General features: G+C 40.6%; 1 protein-coding gene across 2 annotated transcripts in view; it reads right to left on the reverse strand.

Moving 5' to 3' along the window:
- Nucleotides 1-17,049, reverse strand: part of ZW10 (zw10 kinetochore protein) — a 31,076-nt gene extending 14,027 nt beyond the window's left edge. The window contains exons 1-7 of one of the 2 annotated variants that reach the window (XM_055306406.1): nt 16,861-17,049; nt 14,013-14,147; nt 9,083-9,184; nt 8,810-8,887; nt 8,492-8,651; nt 6,824-6,976; nt 6,183-6,374 (exon numbers count right to left, since the gene is read on the reverse strand). In XM_055306406.1, coding sequence (XP_055162381.1) covers nt 6,183-6,374; nt 6,824-6,976; nt 8,492-8,651; nt 8,810-8,887; nt 9,083-9,184; nt 14,013-14,147; nt 16,861-16,965 — 925 coding nt within the window. In that variant the 5' untranslated portion in view covers nt 16,966-17,049. The remainder of the gene's footprint in view (nt 1-6,182; nt 6,375-6,823; nt 6,977-8,491; nt 8,652-8,809; nt 8,888-9,082; nt 9,185-14,012; nt 14,148-16,860) is intronic. The other variant, XM_055306407.1, reaches the window with a different exon arrangement.
- Between the last annotated feature and the right edge of the window lie 272 nt (nt 17,050-17,321).

Below are 17,321 nucleotides of genomic sequence, written 5' to 3' on the forward strand. Positions count from 1 at the left end.
GCCTGCGTGGGACAAAGCATGGCACACAATTATTACTTTAGTCTCATTGCTGAACTGAGCAATCTGCACTGTTTTACTGCCTGTACTTTACAACAAAAAAGTATTAAGCCATCCACATTATACAGTAATCATCTACTGCAAATCTACCGATCGAATTACACGACAAGCACTCCGAAGTTCTGCATACCAAGTTGAAACTCACTTCAATAAAATCCCAGTTCTTTAATAATGAATGAACATCCTCTGTCATCTTTGCCTAGGAGCTGCATGTTTATCCTAAGTGAAATATCAAAAAAACACCTTACATTACAGCATGATAACTAACCTAGCAAACAGAGTACTTCAATACCTCTATAGTATATTGTATGGTGGCTATTTTCCCCAACATATTTGGATGAAATTATTGAAAATATATTATTAATTAATTAAATAATTAAGAAACAGTAGCCAACATAGAGGGAAGAGGAACCATAAAAGACATAAGTTATTTTTAACCTAGTCCCAATTCACCGACCTTAGAGGATAAGAACCTTAAAAGAAAGTAAACATATTATCTCAGAGCCTTGAGAGTCTTAACGATGTCCAAAGTCTAGACTTGTACAGCCACCAACCACACTTGGCTGCTGAGTACTTGAAATGTGGTTGGTGTGATTGAGGAACCGAATTTTTAAGATTTTTTAATCTATTTCAGTTTAAAAATGAATGCAAAGAGGAGTGGCACCTGGGTGGCTCGTTGGTTAAGCACCTGACTCCTGATTTCAGCTCAGGTCATGCATGACCTCAGGGTCATGAGATCAAGCCCTGCATCTCTCTCCTTCTGCCCCTTACCTTGCTTGTGTGCTTGCTAAATGAATGAATAAATGAATGAATGAATGAATGAATGAATGAAATATTTTTAAAAAATGGAAGTCAGGGTATGTGATTATAAAGAGAGAACACAAAGCAGGTTGTGGCAATAGAATAGTTCCATATCTTGATTATGGTGGTGCTATGTGGACCTACGTATGATAAAACTACACAGAGCTATACACATACACACAAATGAGAGCAGATAACACTGGTGAAATCTGAATAAGCTCTGTTGAATTGGACCATCGTCCATTTGCTGGGTTTGGTATTATACTAAAGGTAGACGAGATATTAATGCTGAGGGAAATAGCTGAAGGGTACATGGGACCTGTATATCTTTTGAATAAAAATTTTGAAGTAAAAGAAAAAAAGGAAGTAGTGTAAAGTAGTTTTGTTAAGCACAACTTCGTTGTTTCGGTAAGACTGCAACCTCACTTTAACTACTGTACCATGTAAGCTATTACGCTGTCTGTAGTGCTCATGTTAGAGGCACACATCATTTCTAGTACGTCACATGAATACCTCACCAAGCCAGTCAGCGTAAACAGATCCATTCCGTTCTAATTATTTTTTTTCTATGCACCAGTGTAACCCTGTAATGCATTTATCTGAATACCTATGCATACAGCACAAGCTACACTGGTACCTAGATAAACTGTAAAAGGCAATTAAATTGAAATGCTAATTGTAATTATAATATAATTATTTTTCTAAATTTAAGAAAAATAACCATGGACAAGGTATACTACCGATGAAGAATTAAGTGAAGATGTAAAAGTGAATAGTATCATGGGAACAGTAAAGGAAAAAAAAGACTGGAAGAGAACATCACACATTTCACAATAAATGGCAGCTGCAATTTACTAACACAGAGCAAAACAAATCTGTTTTAAAAAGAGAATAAAGTAAACAACATTGAGACATTTTTAGCAAATATACATATTTCACTATACTGTTCAAAAGTACTCTATTCTTATTTTAGTTTTTAATTAAAAAAAGGTAACTGAATTTTGTCATATTTTCCATATCTAATGACATGGAATTTAATATGAAATCTATTATTAAATTCAATTTAATATGCTGACATAATGAACTGGTTGATAGCTTTCTTATGTTAAATACCTTTGCACTCCTAGAATAAGCAATGGCTTTTTTTTTTTTTTAAAGATTTTACTTAAATAAAAAATTAAAAAAAATAAAATAAAATAAAACAAAAAATTAAAAAAAAAAAAAAAAGGGATCCCTGGGTGGCGCAGCGGTTTGGCGCCTGCCTTTGGCCCAGGGCGTGATCCTAGAGACCCGGGATCGAATCCCACGTCGGGCTCCTGGTGCATGGAGCCTGCTTCTCCCTCTGCCTATGTCTCTGCCTCTCTCTCTCTGTGTGACTATCATAAATAAATAAAAAATTAAAAAAAAAAAGATTTTACTTATTTATTCATGAGAGACACAGAGAGAGGTAGAGACATAGGCAGAGGGAGAAGAAGGTTCCCTGCAGGGACCCTGATGTGGGACTCGATCCCAGGACCCCAGGATCACGATGTGAGCAAGGCAGAAAATCAAACACTGAGCTATCCAGGTGCCCCACACCCCAGCAAGGTCTCCCCCCTTTTTTTAAAGATTTATTTATTTATTTATGATAGACATAGCGAGAGAGAGAGACAGAGACACAGGAGGAGGGAGAAGTAGGCTCCATGCCAGGAGCCTGACGTGGGACTCGATCCTGGGACTCCAGGATCGCACCCTGGGCCAAAGGCAGGCGCTAAACTGCTGAGCCACCCAGTGATCCCTAAGGTCTCTTTTTTATAGATATTGGATTTTTAATTTACTACATTTTGTAAATGTTTGCATTTAAAACCCAAAGGTAAAATTGTTCTACAGTGTTTTCTCTGGGTGTAAACTATCATTATTACATTTTGGTATTGTTTATGCTGGCTTTTTTTATTTCTATTTTTTAAGATTTTATTTATGTATTTATTTGAGGGAAGGAGTGTGAGAGCATGAGCAGGGGGCAGACAGGCAGAGGGAGAGGGAGAACCAGGTTTCCCACTGAGCAGGGAGCCTGACATGGGGCTCGATCCCAGGACCCTGAGGTCCTGACCGGACCTGAAAGCAGACACTTTCTTAACTGACCGAGCCATCCAGGCGCCCCATGCTAGTTTTTAAAAACTTACGTAGGACATAGTCATATTTTTCTATTGACCGAAAGAGTTTGATTAACACAGGGATTATCTATAATTTGAATTATACACAGAAATGAGTATAAACTCTCTGTGCCTGACTAGTGACCTTTTTGGTGGCAAGTCTTTGATAACCTTTCAAATTTCTTCTACAATTATTTGTATGTTCAGAATTTCTGCTCCTTGGTAAAAATGTGTAATCGATACTTTCTAGAAAATCATTCATGGCAAGAACAAAATTTGCTTGTTATGACAAGTCCCAAACCACTAAGATTTATAAAGAAAAAGCCAAATTTTCTTTCTCTATATCCACAAGCTTCTTTCTCCATGCCCAAGTGACCAATGCTATCATTTTGGTTTGTATTCTTCTTCTATTATAGTTTAAAAAAAAATGTGTGTGTGTGTGTATATATATATATACATATATATCTAAAATATACATTAAGGGATCCCTGGGTGGCGCAGTGGTTTGGCGCCTGCCTTTGGCCCAGGGCGCGATCCTGGAGACCCGGGATCGAATCCCACGTCAGGCTCCCAGTGCATGGAGCCTGCTTCTCCCTCTGCCTGTGTCTCTGCCTCTTTCTCTCTCTCTCTCTCTCTCTCTCTCTCTCATCATAAATAAATTAAAAAAATAAAAATAAAAAAATATATACATTAAAATATATAAAAAATATATACATATATAATATATATATATTATATATATATATAAAAGGAAGGGCAAAAGTCCTTACAAAGTTTCAGAAAAACTAAAATTCAAAGAAAATAGAGGATTCCTAAAAGAATTAAGGATTCAAAATATGATTCTCAGGTTATATTTAAATCAAGAAGATGAAGGAAGGGAATGAATGCTGGCTGACCGATATCAGAGACAACACAAAATCCCTAAACTCCTTCTATTACCCTCTTCTTTATCAAAGGTAGTGATCTCTAAGCCAGAAGAGAAAGAATAAATGGTAAGAGAGAAACTAGAGCCTAATATGTATAAAAAGATTAGAAAAGCATCTAGCAACACTACATGAGTTGTCTTCTGCTCTGAGAATCCTAGGTGTAAGAAAACTAATATGTAAGTCAACAGGTATAGCATGGGTTGACTTAGTGGAACAGAGTAAAACTATATAGAAGACTGTACCAGACTCCTCAGAGCACCCTCTGAATGTAACCCTATCCCAGGCAACAATATCATCGCTGACTTAAACTATATGAAAGCATGGGTATCAATTATGCATGCAACATAATGGAGAAAGGACAGTTACACACATTGCAAACTTTTATCAAGTAAAATTTAACAAAGATTAATGCTAATTCCCCAAAGTCACACATATGATGGGAGATAAGCAGTTTGCACTACATCAAGTATGACACACGATTTTCACTTAGGTTAAGTTCGGTGAGTTAACTATGTAATAAATTAAAAGCCTCTGGCTAAAAAAAAAAAAAAAAGCCTCTGGCTAGACTCACACAGGCATGGAACTGAGAAGGAGGGCAGGAATGCTCCTAAACTACTCTGAATTGGTTCACACCAGAACACTTTGTTCTGTTTTGAATACCACACTTTAATAAGACCATAGAAAAAATGGAATATATTTACAGAAGAGCAACGAAAATAAGAACTTAAAACTACATCATTCAAAAACACCTAAGGGTGTTTCTATTGGTAATAAGATACAGAGGAAGTAACATCTACTGTAAAGAGTTTAAAAGTCCATCATGTGTAATAGGAATTAGATGTGTTCTATACAACTCCACACAACAGAAACAGCATCAGTAAAGCAGGCATTACAGAGCAACGTATTTTGAACAAATGTTTTAAAACAATTACCTTGATTTAATTTGCAAAATGGAGGTTTTGCTGATGATATTTACTATAGATACAGGAGACATGATTTTTAAAAAACAAACAAAAACTCCATAAAACTGAGAGCTTCCCAGAGGCAGGAGAGAATGCAACAAAAAGAAGGGACCTCGCCCTCATTAACAGTGCTCAGGTTGGCTCTGTGACCACGGACCTGACCAGAGTGTCAGAGGGGATATTCAAGCATTGGAGAGCTCTGGTTCTTTCCAGTCCTTGGATATTTTGTTTACAACTTTGTTTATACCTATGCATTATGTCCCTAACTGAAGGCACAAGAAAAATACCTTGGATTTCTGCAGTTTATACAAGTCTGAAGACTTTTTTTTCCTTCTCTACTACTGTTAAAACTAGAACCAATTCCTTTCTTTACACAGAAGTTATTTTATAAATAAGTAAATTAAATGACCACCAGGAAGGCATACAAACACCAAGAGCATTTTAAAATTCTTTTCTACAACAAGAAAGTTTAACTATTCAGTAAGACAACTGAGAAAAGCTTAAGTCTAAATAAATAAATAATTCTTTAAAAAAAAAAAGGTAAGTCAAATAACTAAAAAGTATTAAAATACCAGAAATATTTTATTTTTAATAGTATAACAACCAAAAAAATTATTCAAAGCAATACAGAAACTGGCTATTTCAATTGTGAATATACAAAGATCTAACAAATAGGCTAAGATGGAATGTAATCTCTTATGTTAAATCTAGTTTGTTTCTATCAGATTAATGGGGATTTTCCTATTGAAATATGTAAAACAATACTTGGTCCAGGGCGCCTGGGTGGCTGAGTTGGTTAAGTGTCTGACTCTTGATTTCTGCTCCAGTCATGAGATGGCAGGGTTAGAAGACTGAGTAGGAGTGGAGCTGCTTAAGTTCTCTCTCTCTCTCTCTCTCTCTGCCCCTTCCCCACCTCTCTTTCTCTCCCTCTCTACAAAACCAAAAAACCGTACTTAATTCACCTCTGCTTCTCCCATAATTAAAGCAAAAGTCCCAAAATGTGACATTACTAGAAGTCCAGTGAGAGAAATATATCCTAGAATTCAACTAAATATTACAAATGCAGAATCTGGGGTAGCACTGGTGACCCTATTTTCAATACAGGGAGGAGAATGAATGTAAAACAGGGCATGAAGTAAGCAGGTGATGACTTTACTCCTGTGGCATAATTTACTCCCCTCCAATCCTCTATATATTCAGATTGGGGGCATTTTTATCTACTTTAAAATATTACTTACTTTTAAAAACAATACTGCCTTTTCCTAAATATAAAAATACAAAAGCACTACCATGGGGCTACATACCTAGAAGGTGTTTCTGGAGCACTTCCAGTACCAGTTTGATCTTTGCAAAAACTTCAGATGGTGACGGATGTTCCAAGTCAGTCATTACAGATTCAAAACGAATAATAATGATGTTAGGCTGCCTTTCTGTAATAGCACAAAGGGATGGGCAAGATGCCAGAGGCTTAAGGATATACTTCAGCAGCAGCTGACCTGAAAAATTGTGTGAACACTCATCAGAAATCACTGGAACAAACTTTTAAAAAGCAAGCATGCCCCCCCACCATATCAAAAAAGATCTTTGAACCTAATAATAAAAATACCTATACTGTGACATCACACACCACTCATTATGCACTGCAGGTTTTCCCACTGACGTTTCCCAGGCTGTCTACAGATTTTTATTTAAATCATTCAAAAAGTCAAATTAAATAAATAGCAGTAGCTGGTTTGAAGAAAGGAAAAAAGGAGACAAGAAAGGATCCAAGCCTTTAATAAAATGGGTAGTATTTATAAGAATTCCATTTGATGAATCAGAAAGCCAAACCTTAGGTTTCATCATCAATATTATCTGGAGAATAACTTTACAAACCTCTCTGTCATTCCTTTAACACTGAACCTTCTGAGATCTCATGAAAATGAAACAACATAGTATGCCTTACCAAATGATTTAAGCTTCATTTGTAGCTCCTCAAGAATAGAAAATGCCAACAGGACAGAACTGATTGGTGGCACAGGGGTCTTCTCTTCTTTCTGAGACTGTTCAATGCATAAATGAAGTTCTGTTTGTAGGAAAGATTCCAAATTGCTGGTATCTAAGAAAAAGGGGAAAACATCAGCTGTCTCAGCAATACAAGATATTCTCACTTCTATTCCTCAGGGGTCATTCTCTACTGAGATTCCTAAATATGTGGTTTTGTTACAATACACTTCTAATGCAACCAAATTTTAATTATGACATACATGTCCTTGGCATCACTTTAAAACAGGAAATGACTTTCTGGTATATTCAAAGAATCAAACTAAGTGAAAAAGCAAAATGATGTGCCTAAATAAATTGTTTATTATACATGTACTGAATGGAGGTAAAAGGAATGACGAGTGGGGTCCTAATCTCACTTAGGATCTCTTTAATTTTTTTTTTTTTTAATTTACTTATGACAGTCACAGAGAGAGAGAGAGAGAGAGAGAGAGAGAGAGAGAGAGAGAGAGGCAGAGACACAGGCAGAGGGAGAAGCAGGCTCCATGCACCGGGAGCCCGACATGGGATTCGATCCCGGGTCTCCAGGATCGTGCCCCGGGCCAAAGACAGGTGCCAAACCGCTGCGCCACCCAGGGATCCCTAGGATCTCTTTAATGTTCTTTTTACCAAGTAAAGAAAGAAAATACCCTGCCTAATTACAAGGGTGTATTTTAACAAAGAATTATATGACTGCTATCTTCTCTTAATTTTAAAGTCCACTTGGAAATATACCCAAAATTTTCTAGATTACTTCCTTCAAAATGTCCAAAATACATACGTGTGTGTGTCTATATATATGCACACATATTCAATGAATCTGGAGGCCCAAGTGGATATGGAAAAGGGGTGGGTAGACTGAAACAAACTAAATTTCAAGATTCAATGCTAGAAAATATAACAGGTATAATGGCATGTCCTTTATATATACTCTCAGAGCAGATCAAAGAAGACTCATACCTACAAGTGAGCAGAGAGGCTGAGAGCCAAGCAGCATAAAGCAAAAGCCAGGACCAAAATAATCCTATTTCTTCATCTTGCAAAGCACCCCCTATGTCATGATTTTGCCATTTTTTTCTGCAAGGACTGAAAAGGACTGAAAAAAACTGCACCAAACCCCTGTCCTACTGACATCTCCCCCCCACCGACCCCCCCCCCAGTCTTGTCTTCTTTCCTCACCAAGAGAAAAAATGGTTGAAGAGCTTTTCAAAGCTTTCTAGCCAAGGTAAACTGCTGGGATTAGGGCTATTGGGAATGGGTATACCTACAAAGCAGTGGAAACTGTGTGGTCTTAAACTGCTACCACCTCCTCCACTACACCCTCATCACGTGAATCCCATCCACCCAATCATCTTCCCCTCCTGTGCTCCTTCCTCGTGACCAGGATAGAGAAAGAGATGTAAGGAAAGTAAAGTGAGGACACATTTTCCAGGTGAGTTGATCCTAACAAGCATTTTGCAGAACAGAGGAGTCCATGCAGGCTGATAAATGAAACAACCTTATCCACCAATATAAAATATTTAGAACATATTCAGAGGCCACACTGGTTCAGGCAGATTAAGCAAAGCAGTCCACCTGAGGTCAGCAGCACCTTTTGATGGCGGGAACTTCCATACAATCAGCTTCTGCCACTCTTCTCCAAGGTGATAAAGTATGTTCTGTTTTTGTATTGTCAGCTCCATGCTGAGAGATTTCAACACTTTTAAATCAAAGCATTTTCTGGATTTTAGTAACTTCAAGCATTTCTGTGCCTGGCAATGAAATGGAATCATCGTTAGACATTCCATCTGGACTCAGGGCAATGAGAATATATTTTTATAATGATAAGGGATACATGGAACACAAAATTTACTAAAAACAAGAACAGAACAGTGCTAATTGCTTATACTGTGGAGAAAGCATTTAGTACCTCTTCCAGACACTGAGCAGCAGTGACATACTTCTTCTCCGTTAATGCACAATTATATTCTTCAATAGCAGCAGAAAACTAAAACGATAAGCATAGTCATTAGGTATTTCGTTTTATACATCCTATAATTTCAAGTCTGTTGCTTATTTGTTTTTAAAATTTGAAAAAAAAATACCTTAGAATCAGGGGGATACACATTTAATAATGAGACCAATTGGAAAAAAATGACTTTCTCACCAGCAAAACACTGAAGTTTGAGTTGAGTTTACTGACCTGCTGCAGCTGCTTAAGCAAACTTAGGACTACTGAGTCTCTTTCCAGCTGTTGTTTCAAGTCTGTAAATTCAGCAGTTGATACATGAAGATCCCGGCGAACCTAATCCACATATCAAAGATAAGTGCTTTTAAGCTATACTATATCTAAGAAATAAAACATTTATGGCTAATCAATAAGCTTTATTATGTGAACATAATTCTTGCTGAAATTTAAATGCTGGTTAAGATAGGAATAACAACAACAAAAAATCACAATGAATTAGGAAGAGATCTTAAACGGTCCAGTCCACTTAGTCCAAACCATTATCCTATGCAGCAATACCCACTGCCATGAACATAATAGGCTCGTGTTACCACCTATCCTTAATTTAAGCAGTATTTTTCACCAGAGAGCTCATCCATCCACCTGGATGACTAGAGGGGTATCCTCACTGCCAAGTGACAACTCATTCTACAGCTGAGAGCTCTAACTATTAGATTTTATGTTGAATCAGAAGCCACCTCCCATTCTGTCTTCCCTTTTTCAGGAACTGTACACTATTGATTCCTATTTTCTATATCCTTACCTCTTCCTATTCATTCTTCATTCATGAAATATACACTGACTGAATACCCACTACAGCAAGGCTTCTTCATTCGGGCTTCAACACGCTAAAATTTCCCCCATCTTTGAGAAAAACTTCCTCCATCTCAGCAACCCCCTATTTCTCAGTGGCTACCTTATTTCTCTCCTCTCTCTCACAAAATGCTTCTTGAAGGAATGATCCATACTGTCTTTCTCAACCCCTTCATTCTACAATTCACCAAGATCTTGTTTCTACCCGCATCATTCCATCAAAACTATTACAAAACAGTGCCCCAAACACCAATCAACTCCTTGTGAAATCCAAAGCACACAACATCAGTGTTTAACTATATATCAGTACAGTTACTTCCTTCCCTTCTCTGAAATTTTTCTCCATTGATTTTCCTCCTAGTTCTCTGGCCATTTTCTTTGGGGAACTTCATTTTCCCTCTGACCACTTCATACATATTGACAGTGCTCTTTCTCTGACCCTCTTCCTATTCTGAACCAGTGGTTCTCAAAAAACAATCTTTCTCCTTCTCCTTTTTTTTTTTTTTTTTTTTTTTTTGCCTCCCTCCCATCCAAGGACCCAGAGACATCTGGTAGTGTCTGGAGACATTTCAGGTTGTCACAACTGAAGTTTACTGGCATCTAGTGAGTAGAGGCCAGAGATACTGTTCTATACCCCACAATGCAGAGGATAGTCCACCATAACAAAGAACTATCCAGCCCCAAATATCAACAGTGCCGAGGTTGAGAAACTCTGCTCTATAAATTCTCTCTGGACAATCAGTGGCTCATGGCTTCTGCTTTTAAGGACTCCTATCTCAAGTCCCATTACTCTCCTAAGCTCCAAACACATGTATGGATGGGTGACGTGCACATGCAAACCGTTGACTAAAATCCATTTCTCCATTCTCCCACAGTAACAGGGCTACTCAATGAGACTATATGCTGTAGCCTCTCCCAATGGAATGTGACCATGGGAATGAAATAAAGCAGCACCAATGAAATACAGCAGCAGAGATGTGCACCCTTTCCAAGTCTGAGTCAAGAAAACAGATGTGTGCCCTCTTTGTTCTTAACCTCTGTACAAAATGTTCAGTCTGCCCACTGCTGTGAGTAATCAATTGTCCATCTCTTACTCAAGGAGTCTCATGTCTTCTAGTAGCATCCATGAAATTGTGACAGGCTAACCTGCAAGTAGATTAAAATCTCACATCCCAGTGATCCTGGGTGGCTCAGCGGTTTAACACCTGCCTTCGGTCCAGGGCATGATCCTGGAGTCCTGGGATCAAGTCCCACATTGGGCTCCCTGCATGGAGCCTGCTATTTCCCTCTGCCTGTGTCTCTGCCCCTCTCTCTGTGTCTCTCATAAATAAATATATAAAATCTTAAAAAAACAAACAAACAAACACCTCACATCCCTTCACAGTTCTTGAGAACTGTGAAGAATCAGCCTGGAAGCCTAGACGACTACAATTCAAAAGCTATTTGAGCTGCTGCATTTCAAGGTCTGTCTGTCTCTCTTTTTTAAAGATTTTATTTATTTACTTGAGACAGAGGAGAGAGCAAGTGTGAGTATGAGCATGGGGAGGGGCAGAGGGAGAAGCATACTCCCCCCCTGAGCAGGGAGCCAGACATAAGTCTCCATCTCAGGAACCCAGGACCCTGGGATCATGACCTGAGGCCAAGGCAGATGCTTAACCGACACTGCCACCCAGGTTCTCCTCTCTTTTCATTAAGTCTAGCCTTCATCTTAATACACTCCAACCGTGCAGCTCCGTTTGAATATCCCACAGGTACCCCCACGAAAACCTACTACTCCTTCTCTAGATTCTTTCAGGGAATGGCATATCAATGACCTTGTTCTCCATGATCCTTGGATCCTTGGAGATCCGTCTTTCACTCCCCACATCGAGTCCCAAAGATCCCATCTCTTAAATGTCACTAGAATTCATCCTCATCCTCCTCTCTATTCTCATTGCCTTTGACTTGAGAGTAGGCCCCCATCCTTTCTTCAAACTGCAAGCAGAATGGGATTCCTAAAATCCAAACCTGATGTCATCACTCTGCTTAAAATCCTCGATGGCTTCCACAGAGACATCAAGATAATGTCCACACTGCTAAACCATATACAAGGTCTTTGCTTACCTTTCTATTCTCTTGTGTCCCTTCCCACCACACTCCTCTCTGAACATGAGTCATGGGGAATCACCACAGCTCTCCAAAAGCAACATCTCTCCATTACATCTATGTCTCTGCAATGCTGTCCCCTATGTCCACCTAAAATACTCTTCCCTCCTCTTTGTCTAACTACCTATCACTCCAGGTTTTGGTCTGATAGTACTTCCTACAGGAAGCCAAATTAGCTGTATTCTCCCCCTGTAACTGAATTATTTCTAGTTAATGTGTATCATACTATTTTAGTCATGAGAGTCACATTTTGAAATAAAAACTCTCGCTGGAAGGATCCCTGGGTGGCACAGCGGTTTGGCGCCTGCCTTTGGCCCAGGGCGCGATCTTGGAGACCCAGGATCGAATCCCACATTGGGATCCCGGTGCATGGGGCCTGCTTCTCCCTCTGCCTGTGTCTCTGCCTCTCTCTCTCTCTCTCTGTGTGACTATCATAAATAAATAAAAATTAAAAAAAAAAAAAAAAACTCTCGCTGGAGCACCTGGGTGGCTCAGTTGGTTAAGCATCTGCCTTCAGCATGGGTCGTGATCTCAGGGTCCTGGGATCGAGTCCCACATCGGGCTCCCGGCTCAGGATTCTGCTTGTCCCCCTCCCTCTGCCCCTCTCCCCACTGCTCATGCATGCACTCTCTCTCAGATAAATATAATCTTTTAAAAACAAACAAACAAACAAACACAAAGCTCTCTTGTTCAGTAACTACCACAGTATTTGGCACCTTGTAGATGCTCAATAAGTATATGAAATGACTGAATAAATCACTTTATAATATTTACCTAATAAATCTCATTCTCTTTCTCCAGCCATTAGCTTGAATCTTACTAAGGCTAAATACCCTCTGTTTCTTTCACTGTTCTTCCAACAACAAAACGGTTAGGCGTGAACCTCCTCATTTAGACAAGGCACCTTTCAAAATAACAACAAGAAGTGAATAAATTTCACCAATCATAATCTGGTTAGGGAAAGGTACAGATAATACCTGACTCTCGTTTCTAATACATTTCTAATAGTACATTTCTAATAGTACAGTCTAAGATTACACTTTTGATTCACTGATCAATCAACTCATTACAAATATACCTCCAAAGTATTATTTGAACTGTGCCAGAGTTGTAGAGTAATAAATTATTTTTATTAAAATCTTTAATCAGAATTATTGATGAACTGCCTATTAAACAGATTTTCTAGGTAACTAGAAATCCCCATTTGTGATTAAAGTTTCATATAGAACTTTTGAAAAACATATCTGCTCACTTTCCTTATTTAGTAACTATCACATAGAGAAAAGACTTGGATGTCTTTCCTTGAGGACTTTGAAAACACTTCACCATCTTGATTTGGGGTATCAATGAGCCCTGTCCAATAATTTAGCAGCAGATGTAGAAGGCTTCTAAGATTATACCTGTTTAATATCAGCTCTACTTTCTTCAAATGACTATGTTTCCTTAAAGTAAAGTACAGGAAAAAAAATCCTGGTGAAATAATGTGAAAAATGTTTTTGAAATTAAAGTGGCTATTTTTGTTTCCAGACTGGTTTACTTCTTTTTGTGACAACCGCACTCTGGCAAACATGATAAGCATTTCTAAACCCCACCAGACCTTCCATAGGAATAGCAAGCACTGGCCCTACACAGTGACATGGTACAAGAGGGCAAGAATTCTCTAGGCATCCAGATAAAGTGGCTTTATGACAGGAAGCAGAGAGGCTGTAATTGGCAAATCAAGCCAATCTTCCAGAAGAAGGCCAAATAACCAAGATTATGCTGAAGTGGGAATGTGTAGAGGTCAGCTACAGATATAAAAGAACGTTGATCATTAAGAGATGAAAGTATTTTAAACTAAGAGACAAGAGAAAGGCCAAATGATCCAGCTTTATTTTGAAGACAATAAAATTCTGAGATTTTTTTTTTCTGATTTACAAAGTGCTATTCAAATGCATGACATTAGTATTATAGCTTTAAAATTTTACTATGAAAATCATTTAAACTATAGTTTTGGAAAATATTTCTATTTTAAAATTGGAAGTTACTCTAAAATTATCTAATGCAACTTCCATTTACCAATGACAGTGAGGTCTTGAAAACTTACACACAGAATTGAATTGTCTTAAGAATCAGGAAGCTGAACCACCACCCTACAAACCTAACCAATATAATGAACCATTTTTACCTCACTCTCTATCCTGGATTTCAGCAGGTCAATGTCCTCAGACAGCTTATCCACTTGGGTAACCAGGTCTTGGGCACTCTGCATGCTAGGCAGGAATTCACTATACTTCTTGCTGATCATAGTGCACACCTCACCCTATAATATAACACAGAAGAATTACAGTAAGATGAGTGGAGAACTCTATTAAAAATACACTGTTTGTCTTCCATAAGGAATCCTCCATGTGGGAGTCTTCTTGCCAGTTACCCACACCCCTTCCCTTTTCCTCCAAGCCAATGGTTTTCTTGAAAAACACATTTCTCTCACCCTTAAGGATTCTATAGCATTATTAGGATGCAAGAAGACAGTGATCACCAAATTCCACCAGTGCCCAAAAGTTGTACAAACTCTGGAAAAGAAAGGGGGAAGCCAGAAGTTCCCATATTGAACTAGACTAGCTCAGACTGTAGCCACCAATTTAATCACATAGCAACGAAAAAAGCAAATGGATAAATTAAATCTACAATCTGTATACTTCAATTTACGAATTTCTATCTTCTTGCTTATAAAATTTTAAGGCCTAATCTTAAAACTCTAATTTAATCTGAGCTTCATCAATAAACAAATTATTGAATACTTTGCACTGAATGCTTTAGAAGATACCAGAAAAAAATTATGCCTTCCCACAAATATGTTATTTTTAAGTAGGAAAAATACTTTCAGTAACCAGAATATAAAGTAGGAAAAATACGTCAAGTAACCAGAATATAAAAATGTAATACAGAAAAAGCGTTCATGTCCTCCAGAAACACAAATGAGAAAGAGATCACCTTTGTTTGAGGAAAAAATGGAGATCTTTTTCGTGCAGGAAACTAGATTTGAGATGGGACATGAAAAATGGGTAGAGGGATCCCTGGGTGGCGCAGCGGTTTGGCGCCTGCCTTTGGCCCAGGGCCCGATCCTGGAGACCCGGGATCGAGTCCCACGTCGGGCTCCCGGTGCATGGAGCCTGCTTCTCCCTCTGCCTATGTCTCTGCCTCTCTCTCTCTCTCTCTCTCTCTCTGTGTGACTATCATAAATAAATAAAAATTAAAAAAAGAAAAAAGAAAAATGGGTAGAAATACTACAGGTAATGGTGGAGAAGTAGCAACATAAGCAAAATCTGGGAACCAGGAAAAATATTGAGTCTGGAGCATAGAAAGTAATTGCCAAGGGCACCTAGGTGGCTCAGTGGATGAGCGTCTGTCTTCAGCTCAGGTCATGATCCCTTTGGGAAGCCTGCTTCTCCTTCTGCCTATGTCTTTGCCTCTCTCTGTGTCTCTCATGAATAAATAAATAAAATCAAGAAAGAAAGAGAGAGAGAGAAAGAGAAAGAAAGAAAAGAGAAGGGAAGAAATAAATTGCCAGTTGGGTGAAAATCCAAGTTGGTGAAGGAAACTGAGTGAAAGGTCCAGAACAGTAGGAGCCTTCAGTGCCATGCTAAGGTAGCTTAATAGTCTTTCCACCATTTAAAAAGTGGTGAAGGGCAGCCCGGGTGGCTCAGTGGTTTAGCGCCGCCTGCGGCCCGGGGTGTGATCCTGGAGACCCGGGATCAAGTCCCACATCAGGCTCCCTGCATGGAGCCTGCCTCTCCCTCTGCCTGTGTCTCTGCCTCTCTCTCTCCGTGTCTCTCATGAATAAATAAATAAAATCCTTAAAATAATAATAATAATAATAATAATAAAAAGTGGTGAAAAACCCTAAAGCCCATTAAAGAAAAGATGCTCACAACAAGAGTACATACAGGTGAGGAAACCTTTTTTATAAAATCTCGTTGTCTGTAAGACCTACTTCCTGTGCCTTTATTATAGGGTGGCAGACTTGCTCCCTTAAATCCAGACTTAAGAGGTGTGCACACAATTTTAAACGAAAGCAACAAAGATGTGGGCAAATACTTGCAAGGTAACGATACCAAGAGAGAGCGAAACTGTGACTAGCAATGTGCTTTTTGTGTCTGTATCAATCTCCAGACAGCAGGGTCCACTGAAGGGCTCTTTGCGAATGTTTTACAACACTCAGAGCAGCCTCAAGCGACTGGGGGATGAAGCCCAGAGTTTCATCAACATGTGGACAGACTGGAACTACATAAATTTCAGAGGAGAGAATGGTAACAATTCTCCCCAAAGCTATTTTATTCCTCAGCAAAAGGTATAAAAAGGAGTGGGCGGAGGAGAACACAGATCAGGGAGTGGTCCTGTCCCCCTTTCTAGCCTTCAACATGCTCGCTCCCTGGACACCTCGGGTCCCACCTTCCAGTCCCACCTGCCCTGCTGGTCTCCTGTCTTCCTCCCAATCCCCGGAGCCCAGCCTGCCGATCTGCACCCTAGCCCCAACCCCCAGCACCCGCCCAGGACACCTCAGCTCCCTCAGCACCCCCCAGCACCCTGAAGTTCCCCCCAGGAGCCCGCAGGACTCCCAGGACCCCTCAGCTCCTCCAGGACCCTTCAGCTCCCCCAGCATCCCTAGCACCTCCCAGCACCCCGCAGCACCCCCAGGACCCCCCAGCACCCCGCAGCACCCCGAGCACCCCCAGGACCGCCCAGCACCCCGAGCACCCCCCAGCATCCCGAGCACCCCCAGGCACCGCCTCCCCTCCCCTCGGTGCGGGGCGTCCGCGCCTCCTTTCCCCCCGACCGGAGCCGGGGCCCCCCTCCGAGCCGCTCCCCCGTCCACACAGCCCGCAGCCCTCCCACCTCGCGTTCCTCGCGGCTGAGCCTGCACCCGACTCGGCTCACACCCCACCCGCGCTCAGCGCCCACGCCTCTCCCCGGCCCTCCGCAGACCCACCCGGCGTCCCCGCACCGCCAGCCCCTGGCTGCCGGGCCTTCACCTTGATCTCCTCCACCCGCCGGGTCAGGCGGCTGATCCGAGTGCCCAGGTCCTCCTTCTCCAGCCTCCCCGAGTGCGCCAGGACCTCCGTCACGAAGGAGGCCATCGCCGCGCCCGGAACCGACAGCGACCGGGTCACTCTCCAGCCGCCAGCGCAGCAGCAGCCCGGGCCCGCCGGCGGCGTGGGCGCGCGGACTGCCGGGAAACTGAGTCTCGAGCTGCCCAGACCGCCGCTCGGAAGGTGCGGCCGCACTACAACTCCCGGCAGGCACCGCGACTGTCCTAGCGTGGAATTTCCACGGTGTCCCGTAGTTGGCAAACTGGGGAAGACGCGTTTCCTCCCTGGTGGTTTTCAAATAGTCTGTCGTTTCCCGCCAGTTTTTCCCCTAAAAGAAGTGAAATCTTTTTACCTAAAAACCGGCCGTAAATGAACCTCTCTCAACTTCAGAGCGTTTACCTGTG

Source organism: Nyctereutes procyonoides, unplaced genomic scaffold (genome assembly GCF_905146905.1).
Source record: "Nyctereutes procyonoides isolate TBG_1078 unplaced genomic scaffold, NYPRO_anot_genome, whole genome shotgun sequence".
NCBI classification, from domain to species: domain Eukaryota; kingdom Metazoa; phylum Chordata; class Mammalia; order Carnivora; family Canidae; genus Nyctereutes; species Nyctereutes procyonoides.